Source organism: Chondrus crispus, genomic scaffold (genome assembly GCF_000350225.1).
Source record: "Chondrus crispus Stackhouse genomic scaffold, scaffold_382, whole genome shotgun sequence".
In the NCBI taxonomy this organism is placed as follows: Eukaryota; Rhodophyta; class Florideophyceae; order Gigartinales; family Gigartinaceae; genus Chondrus; species Chondrus crispus.
This window is the reverse complement of record NW_005179278.1, coordinates 69,220-79,409: the sequence shown is the minus strand read 5'-3', so window position 1 is coordinate 79,409 and position 10,190 is coordinate 69,220. Positions and strand designations below refer to the sequence as shown.

The 10,190-nt window shown below is 49.5% G+C and overlaps 1 protein-coding gene across 1 annotated transcript; it reads right to left on the bottom strand.

The window, feature by feature from the left end:
* Positions 1–9,038: 9,038 nt before the first annotated feature.
* Positions 9,039–9,866, bottom strand: CHC_T00009394001 (Serine/threonine protein kinase). The gene has a single exon (XM_005718217.1). It carries the CDS (start codon positions 9,864–9,866, stop codon positions 9,039–9,041), a length of 828 nt encoding a protein of 275 aa, XP_005718274.1.
* Positions 9,867–10,190: the final 324 nt, after the last annotated feature.

Below are 10,190 nucleotides of genomic sequence, written 5' to 3'. Positions count from 1 at the left end.
AACGCAACTTGCAAGCCTCCATCATCATTGCACATGAAATCCCGTAAGTAGTCAACCGTAGAAATGGGAAGCTTGCAAGCAACCCCCAAGATTTGGCGCTTGGTTTCAATTTGTTTGCTCATAACCTCGTCATCCTGAACCCCTCTTGCACTACTTGACACCAGCCGACGAGCAACTTCGGTCGCTGATAAACGTTTTTGTCGCCTTTGGCTCAACCAGGAATTCAGCTCAACGCCGTATTCGTGGCAGCGTAGGAGTGTTGCGAGGAAAGAGAGCGGCACACAGACAGAGTGAAGAGCATTTCTCGAAAGTCCATACGCAATCTCATCTTGGGCTGGCATCGACATTACCAATTCACCTTTCAACTTGAAATCCTTTATCAAAACTCCCTCCTCCATTAGCTGTATCGCTACTCTTTTGCGGATGTGTCCATCATAGAAAAAGCGATACCCTCCAGCGCGTCCATTTGTCTCTTCTCTTATCACTGCTCGTGCCACTTCTGATGCCTTTTCAGGCGTGTAGCAATGTGGCTCTCTCTCAAAGAGTAGCTGTATTTCAGGAACAGTAGCCACTCGACATGATATGAGATAAGTGCTGACATATCCATTTTGCAGGAAACCCTCTCTGACAATTTCTTCATCTCGAAGAAGAATTGGCCTGGAGTACCAGAGATTGACGATTTTACGCGGATCGACGTATTCAGTCACAATATCACTCGTACCCTCACTTCCTGTAACCTTCATGACTGCAAGACTTTCTGCCTCGCTTTAGTTGCAGGATTTGGATATCCTAAAAGGCAATGCCGCGAGTCTTCTGACTTAAGCAAAGGCTTCTGGAAATTGTTGCGACTGTTGTTTTTTGTAGGCATAAAAACCATCGTAAGCGAATGAGAGAATAAACACGGCTCATTCCGAAGATTTGAACAGTTGAGTTCAAACATTTGAACAAGTGGATCGAATGTGAGAGTTTCGGAAAGGGTTGGAGGGGCAGTTGATATAGATATCAGTTATCGTCCTGAACAAATTCCTTTCCGCTCTACCACGATTTCCCGTCTTTTGACGAAACATTTCCGTAAGAATCGCAATATTTGCTTCGTGAAGGAAAAAATTTGTCACTGTCAAGGCATTTGACAGGCGTAGAAAAGGACTTTGATAAATTCTTCGAAGTGTAACCTTCAGAAAAAAAATGAAACGCAACAGCAGAGGAAGCTGATATAGATCCCTGACGCCTATTCTTTCGAAAACACAACACAGTGAGCTGGGCTGCTGAATTTTTGCTTCCAGCCGAATACCAGTACAGGATAATATCCTGTACAGGATAATATCCTGTACTGGTATTCGGCTGCGCCTTCTTGACCCCACATCGCAGTGCGTGCTTGCCCAAAGTCCATACTTGCAGGTCCGTTATGACTACCTGAAGCGTTGAACCCGAGAGACATGCACATAGAGCGATATCATGACAACGTTAGACGATACTCCTCCCCTATCAAAAGTCCCAATCGAGCTCGATCGCAAAACATTGAAGTCGCGATTACAGAAGAGACGATGCCAATCCATCAAAAATATCAACAAGTGGATGCCAAAACGCTTTTGCAAGCGTCTTTGCGTCTTCGAAGTCGGTACAGAGAAGTGTAGGGCAATGCGAGAGAATTTCCTGTCAATTTCTCGTGATGAAAGAAAGGCACGCCTCGCCGATCTAATCGTTCCGGATCCACAGTGCTCACAGCGATACTTCTACTGTGACGGCTGGCAGGTTTGTTGGAGAATGGTGATTGACACTCTGGAAGTGTCAAGGACCATGATTGCCAATGTCATGGAACTACCTTCAGCGAACGCTTCCCACCTCCCCGGGAGAATGGGGGGATCGGATGGGAGCTCAACTAAAAAATCCCCGGTGATTTCATTCCTGCGAGCCTTAGCAGACGATCTTAGAAATGAAATGCCGCACAGCATCGAACGGCACCTCCCACATGGAAATAAATACCTGGTTTACACGCTCTTTCGAGAGAATGAAGGGATGTATGGCCGTCGAGCGTGCTCTTCTTCTCACTTTTATGAAACTTGGAAACGGTATGCCTCACATATCAAGTGTAGACGAAGACACGGCTTTCGGTTTGTGACACGTGCACAAGCTTTAAGGAGGGTTTGCTATCAATTGCTAGGAAGACAGGATATGAAAAATCTAGAGAAAAACTTAAGAAAGGATTCCGCGCACATCTGCAGCAAATACACTCTGAGAGAGCAGAATATCGACTCATTCAGTCAAAAGCCATTGACAGGCCCCAGGAAATTCTTTTTGTAATTATTGACGGGGCCGACCAGGCGAAGTTTGGACTACCGCGCTTCTATACGACGACAAAAAGAGATACGGGGAAGCCTCTCAAGCAGAAGGTCACTGGTGTTTGCTATCACGGGGCACTTTCTGGACAGCCTTTCGTTTGTTTTTTCACGTCAGCAGACAACATCCCCTCAGGTGCAAATCCAACAATTGATGCGCTATGCCGCTCGCTTTTACTGTTGCGAGATGCGAGAAGAGCTCAAGGTATGAGTTCTTTTCCTAAAGAGCTGAATGTTCAGCTAGATAATACGTCAAAAGACAACAAGAATCGCTTCTTTTTGCATTTTGTGATTACATGGTGCATAAAGGGCTCTTCCACCGCATTTTTGTAAACTTTCTACCGGTTGGGCACACACATGAGGACATTGACCGCCGATTCAGCCGAATTTCTGTCTTCATGCGGGATAGGAATACAGCCTGTGTTTCGGAACTTCACAGGCACATTGTTGAAAGTCAAGGGAGAAACTCCGCATCAGTACAAAACAACATACATGCCAGCCGCGTCTCTGGTATGAACAATTTTTCAGGTGCCTGTGAACAATAAAGTGCAGTGGCATTGAGAATCAACAACATGCTCGCGTTCAGAAAGTTCGTCTTCGAGCGGGATGATTCCCATGAGCTCGAAGGAGGTGGTTCTCACGTTACCTGCCTGGTCGGGTATAAAATGGTGGAAAAGAGGGAAGCGCTTCAGAAACTTGATAGCACCGAAGGATTCATTCGTTCTTTCCTCCGTTTTGTTCCAGATATGAGAAAAGCACCAGTCATACAAACAAACAAGCCCTCCCAAGTTGACATCAGCGCGTATCGCAAGCGCATAAATGTGACAGAGGAAAGAATTGGATGTAGAGAAAATGTGTTATCGCTTCTTTCTGAAATAGACTCAATGGAAAGCAAAGAGTCCGCCCCGCCGGAGTGGGACTTCTAGCATTTTGCTTCTTTTTGCGATGATTGCGGCGAACTTGAGGCATCATATGATGATTCGGAAAGCGAATTGGCTCTGGCGGACACGTGCTCGTATGATAGGGGCAGCATGGTGACTGTGAACTGCGGGTCAAACGTGACCGAAGTGACACCATTTTGGTTCGGAAGAATTGAACATGTTGAGAATGCAAATAGCAACAACGTCGTTTTAACTGTTCAGTGGTTCGAACTTGTACAGGGACAGAAAGGAGGAAGCTTGTGCTACACTGGGCGTTACGCTCCCATGAAACAAAACGATCAATCACAGAGTGATATACCCTCAGCGGCAGTTCTCGTTTACTTTCCAGACTTGAACACGACCGGTAAGATCCCCGATGCTGTCCAGCGCCTTACCAGGGAAGCGCTAGACCCATTTGGAGAAGATTGAAGACCCTCTTCCAGTTTGATGAAGGTTGTGCGGCGGCGGCATTTCATGTTTGGGTTGGGGGGGATGGGTGCCAGGGGGGTACAAAGGGGGGCGGAATGGGTGAGGATGGAGGTTTTTGTTTTTTCGTTTCGACAGGACAGAGGGAGGAGGTGGTGACGTGGTGAGACGGAGGAGCACGCTTGGGGAATGGTTGGAACGGGTCAAGCTGCACGCCGGCGCACATCTCAACGAAGTCGTGCAGCATGCCCTTTTGGAGGAGCCTGCATGCTCTTCACATAACACGCTCCCCACGCTCACGAGCAAGTAGAGCCTATTAATTGCGAGCGGGGTCTCTTGGACGCGCTCGTGCAGCTTGCGGATGGGGGCGCCTCGGCGCGCGCTCTCCATGACGTAATGCTGTGTGGGGCTGTGCGTTTGCTCAGTACACGGCACCGTACACGCCCCAAAAATAAACGAATTCAGGGGAAAATGTTTTTCGACGTAGGGAATGGGAAATTCGTACCCAGTACCGTAGTCACCTTTATAAGAAGCCGAAGCCGCGCAAAATCGTAGAGCTTTCCGATGGCGTCTTTATCGCTCTCTACGAGGAGGACACCGTTGTCTCAGATTTGAAGAATAACTCGCGACTCTTGCTCACAGCTTCGGATGACCAGTTGCTGAACACCAATGACTTAGACTCTGGGCATGCTGCAAAGACATGTCGGGGGCATGAAGGGTTGGTTCTGAGTGCGGCCGGGTCAGATGATTCGGAGTTTATTGTGAGCGGGGGAGTGATAGGACTGTCAATATTTGGGATCGGCAGATGGGGGAAACTTTGTATATCTGTAAGGGACACCGAGATTCGGTTTGGGGAACGACGTTTGAAATGAAGGGGATGAAGACAGTAGCGGTTTATGATGATGGGTCTATTAGCGCTATAAATTGCAGCGGCAAGGTTTGATCAAAGCGAAATTCAGAGGCACGAAAGGAAGTTAGGTGAACCTCGAGCACCGAACGCGGAGTTGAACATAACGAAGCTGGGAAGCCAATGTGTACTAAGATGTCGGGATGTGTCGACTAGACGATTCAACTTTACTGTACAACCCAGTGGAGAAGGTGGCAAAGGGCAAGGTGAGGAGATGGGCTTAAGGAACTAGCATGCTAATAAATGAGAAAGTGGTATGATGCCTCTTTCGTAGAAGAAAGCGCGATGTACAAGAGTGTTGTACAAATACAGAAAAGTATACAGGTAGACCAGGTGGAGCGAGAACCGAAAAAGGAGGGCATGAGGGTGGCGTCTTGGTGTGAACAAAATTGCGAAAGAAATGTGCGCAGTACCGGCTTGGCGAGCAGGTACTCCTCGACGAGGACTTCGTCGAGCTGCAGCGAGTCGAGCTCGTGCTGCAGGCCGAGGACCGCGAGTCAGACATGAGCGAGCGGCCCGGGCCGGAGTCCATGAAGTCGACCTCGGAGAAGTGGCGCGACTGGATGCGGCGGCGGGAGCCGCCGGGGGCCACTTTACCCCCTGCAGGGGGGTGAAGAGGCGATGGTTGGGGCCGAGAGGTGCAAGGGGCGGGAAGTGAGAGGGTAAAGAGGCGGTGGTAAGATGCGGGAAATGTGTGGGCCGGTGGAACGGGGAGAAGCGGGATCCTTTTGTTCAATGCGGGGCGAGGATGGGTGACGGCGCCCGCGGGACGGTGGTGCGGGTGTAAGTGCGCAGCATGACGGAGGGGTCGGAGCGGGGAGCAGCTGAACAAGAACACAAACCACAGTTTTGCTGTTCGACATAGCGAAATCGCGCGGAACGAGACGACGAGAGTAGCGCTAAACTCTTTCCGGCGAGTATTGATAAATATGCTCCTTAGCGAGAGGTTGAGTGTGATCGCCGGTGAGCACGTCGTCCGGGTGGGGTGGCGAGACAGCAGGAGGAAGGGGGATAGTCTTAGTATGGACAGCTGGACTCTTGTCCATGTTGGAGCGCTCTGGGGGCAGCACACAGCACCAGACACAAGCGAGGATAGTGATGATGGCAGAGCCAGTAGCAATAGAGATGACTGCGATGGCGAGTTTGCGGAGCAACGTACTGGGCGGATGGGAAGGGAGGGGGCCAGCGCCGGGACCACCCGGTCCATTGCCCCCAGCTAGTCCTGGGGGTGGGGTGCTGTTGTCAGGTGCAGTTGTTGGTGAAGCTTGAAGGGCTGCTTCTGGCTTTGGACAACCGAGAATGTGAGAAGGAAGACGAAGATGAGAAGGACGAAACGAATGGAGACCGCCATGGTGGGCTCACACGACGAAACGGGATGAAAGGCAATTACGAGCGGGGTCTCCTGGACGCGCTCGTGCCGCTCGCGGATGGGGGCGCCTCGTCGCGCGCTCCATGAAATACACCTCGCTCTGCAGGCGTTACGTGTCCAGCGCGCGGCCCACCAGCGCGCGGCGGGATGTTATTTTTTATGTAATAAGAAGATTTATATCCATGGATCAGTATTGTGACTCGGGCATACGGTATGCCCGAGTCACAATACTGATCGCGGCGTGGCACGTATGCCGCATACGTCTGAACACTTCAGCCACTGCTGCTCCGTTGTGCACCCCTCGCGGTCGAACTGAACGTAAAGGAGTTTTTGCCCCATCAAGACCTCCATCGGACTGCCGTGTAGCACCTCCTCGAGCGCTTGCCGAGCATCATGTGCTCGAATCACTGGGAAGTCGGGATCAGCATCTCTGATATGCCACCTCTATGCAATCTCTTTCTGCGACAAGAAGCTCGTAGGTGTGCTGTCCTCAATTCGTTTCAACAACAGACTAGCCAAATCAAGCGCGTCTCTCATTGCAATGAGATCATGGGGGCTTAATGAGTCATCCCAAGTTTCGTCGCGTTTCCCGACTACAGTATTTCCGGTTGTTTCGAACGTCTCCTCCTCTCCACACTCTAGCAATCCACTCATTCTACAGCCCCCAAACCTCTCCCGTAAAAGGTCTGACTATCGCGCAGAAAACTCGTGTTCTACGGCAAAACCAAGGCCTACTCTTCTGAACCAATCCATGACTGTGTTCTTTTGCCTCTGTCGCAATGAACACAATACTTTGATCACAACTGGCAAGACGGCGCAGAACTTCGAGAAGTTGCTCAGAGGGTTTGGCCAACTCTGACCGACTCTCAACCGTGGGAAGAGTACCATCGGAATCAAAGGAAAACAATCGTTTCTCCTTCGTAGCACGGTATGAATATCTAACCTGGTGTGTTGGTATCGGAATTAGTTGTATCGCTTTTGCCTTGCGATTCGCGGAGTATTTGACTATATCGTCAATGAAGCGAGCGCCCGATGCGGACGCAGTGTGCAAGTCGACATGGCGGTATACTTTCTGGTGTTTCAACTCTCTCTCTCGAAGTCGTGCATTTCCAGGCTCTGAAAATTGCATCGCTGACCATTATCAACGTTCCAAAGATTCACTAGCAAAGCACCCGTTAAGTTTTTTGCGGCTCCTGTGAACTCGCTCAAGATGAGAACACCATTTTGCTCTGTTTCACATATGATGTACACATGACTCACAAGATTCATTCCGTCTCGAAGCGATGTGATTGTAGAACAGCTCCACTGGAAAAAAGGGGTGGTCTGTTTAGTTCTTGAATGAGCTCTCAAACCAAATTTTCATACGCATCCGATAGCGAGGCGCGCCACCATATCATGGATCATTGCCTCCGCACTTCATGGGTCAAGATTGTCGAATCTGTAGGTCATCGACATAAATGCAGAGTAGATTGATCTACATAATGACTCCAAGGAGTTATCCACTCTTTGAAACCGTGAATTTCACAGTTTCACAAAAATTACACACTTTGCTGCAGTGCGCAAAGAATAAATATACTCTCCAGAATTAGCGACCTGTGTCTAAAAGCCATAAATAGGCTTAAATTCAGCTTAGGCAATATTCCAACGCAGTTCTTTTTAAGAAGGAAAAATCTTTTTAATAACCAATCACTGTTCTAGCCCCCTTCTTTGGCTCCGGGCTAACCTTGCGTCGCGCAGGAGGGTTTGAGCAAAAACGCACACAAGATGGCAAGTTCGCTCTCCCCGGGGGTGCTCCCCCAGGGAACGTTGCCTTTACTTAAAGACAACATCACATAGAACGCCCGAACGGGCGCTTAGAAGCGCCACTGTCGGCGTTCGACATGTTGCAATTCGATTCAGGCAGAATCGAGCGTGGCCAGGCGAACGGACGCCACCTGCCACGTGCACTTGAGTCAGCTCGACTCTGATACTCTTTCGGCCGGCGGCTACAGCTCGACACTGTAGCACGGCCTGAGGTCCGACGGTACTTGTGCGTCAAAAATGTCGCACAGGTGAAGACGTCAACGCGGCCCATCCTGCGCCGGCACTACAGAGTCCCGCACGACGCACCTTCGTCACGATCACCTCATCCACCCCTTCAGCTTTCCCATCAATTGTAAAGTCCTCAAACTCTAACGATCCGGCATCCAATGTGATCACGCGATAAGCCCTTGTCTGAACCATATCTGGTAGCTGTAACTCTAGTACACTGGCTCTACAAACCGCCTGCAACCCCCCGGCATGAACCCTTTGAGCGTATGTAAATACCCGGACAAGAACGCAGCTAACCTTGGCCGGGCCAGACCTCCCTCCTCATCCCTCCTTGCAGTGTTCATAGGAGCACAACGAAGGAAGCTTTTAAGTTCAAGCAAGCCCGGGCTTAGCGTTCATGTATCCCGTGCAATACCATGAGAAGAAATACGTCTTCATTGCGAAACTCCGGTTATTTACTCCCGCATTGTTTTCTTTCTATCGTCTGTTCTACAGGGGCTCGTTCCTCCAACAAAGTGACTCGCATCCACACTCATTTTGTTACGAGATCTAGTCGGTTGCTATTTGCGTTCTAAAATTGGTGCTGATGCTACCGTATAATCTGGGCCATCCCTGCTCCTCTGAGCACAGTGTGCGCTCCCGAGGGAGCAACAGCTCATGTCGTTGGGGAAGCGCCTCCTTTCCAGGACTGGTTCTGATAATTACTTTTTCCCGTCGCAGACGGAGCTGGTGTCACTGAGGCCGATAGCTTTCCGAGCCTTTTCAGAATACAGGGGATGAAGGCTTTCATGATGTTGGGCAAAAGTGCCAGGTCGCTATCATCTACCACATTGGAAATAAGAGAGTGAGGAACCGCTTCTCTTTTCACAATGTCCAGAAAATCCATGGTCACAGCGAGCAAATCTTCCTCTGAGATGCTCGCGCTTTTCATGCTGCCATTTGCCACGCCTATGTTGCAATCGTGGCTAAGGTAAACGAAGGGATGTTGCATAAGGTCTGGAATGGACATACGATTTTGCGGGTCGCGCTGCAGGCATCCGTGGAGGACTTCAAGCGCAACAGGGTCGGTTACATGACGGTATGATATTTCGTACTTTGGATTCTGAATGCAGTTCAGCCTTTGAAGAGTGTCTTTGATGTGGGCGAAGGGCGCTCTTCCACACAACATGATACAAGATGAAACCTAAACTCCAGATATCACTTACACGCCCCACTCGGTACCTTACTGATTGCAGATCAGTTTCTGAGTCAGTGCCGTATTCATTCCATGCTCTAGAATCTGGATTCTCGTTCACTAAGGCCTCCGGGAACATGTAGTTGAGAGTCCCTACCTGAGCTTCCCGAAAAACTTTTGTCGTGTCTTCGCTAGTGATGGCTTTCGCAATCCTAAAATCTGTTAACTTCAACTCTCCTCGGACGACCAAGAAGTTTGCTGGTTTCAAATCTCTATGAATGATTTTAGCCTCGTGAATGGTGTGCACAGCCTTGACCATTTGCAGACAGTGAACCCTCGTGAAGTGATTCTCCATACTCCTACTCTTATTGCGGAGTAGGATTTTCGCAAAGTCAACGTCCCCGTACTCCATGACCATCTTAATGGTTCTACATTCGTACTGAACTTCCGCATCGAGGAGTTGGATGATCGATGAAAAAACTCGGAGTTTCTTGAGCAACGCCATTTCGTTTGCGTACGAAACAAGAGTTGTTCGAAAATGCGACGAAGCGGGGACCTTCACGCACTTTATGGCCAGCACTTCCATATCCTGGCTGAGAACTTTGAAAACTTTCGAGCTGCCACCCCTTCCAGCCTCGCTCAAAATCAAGTACTGCCTTTTGTTCACTGTGAGCACGCTTTCATGCTTAGGTTCGTTAAACATACCCCAAAGCGAATTTTGTTGTCGCGCAGTCGTATTCTTCGAAGCGTCAACTGAGGACGATTCGAGTGACAGATGGCCAACAACAGAACCCCTCGAATGGGAAAAGTAACTTTCCCTATCAAGGCTGGAGTTCAATGGCTGGGAGTTTCCGCCATTTGTAGTTGCCTCGAGGTTGGGACCAGTGCGATTCCTTCTTGGCTGCATTCGACGATCAAAGTTTCCTGTTGGCAGACGACTGCTAAATTCAAAAATACTGGCAAAGCCCTTGTTATGGACATCGTGTGCTTGCAACTGGCGTACCCCTCGGTATCTACCATTCTTTTT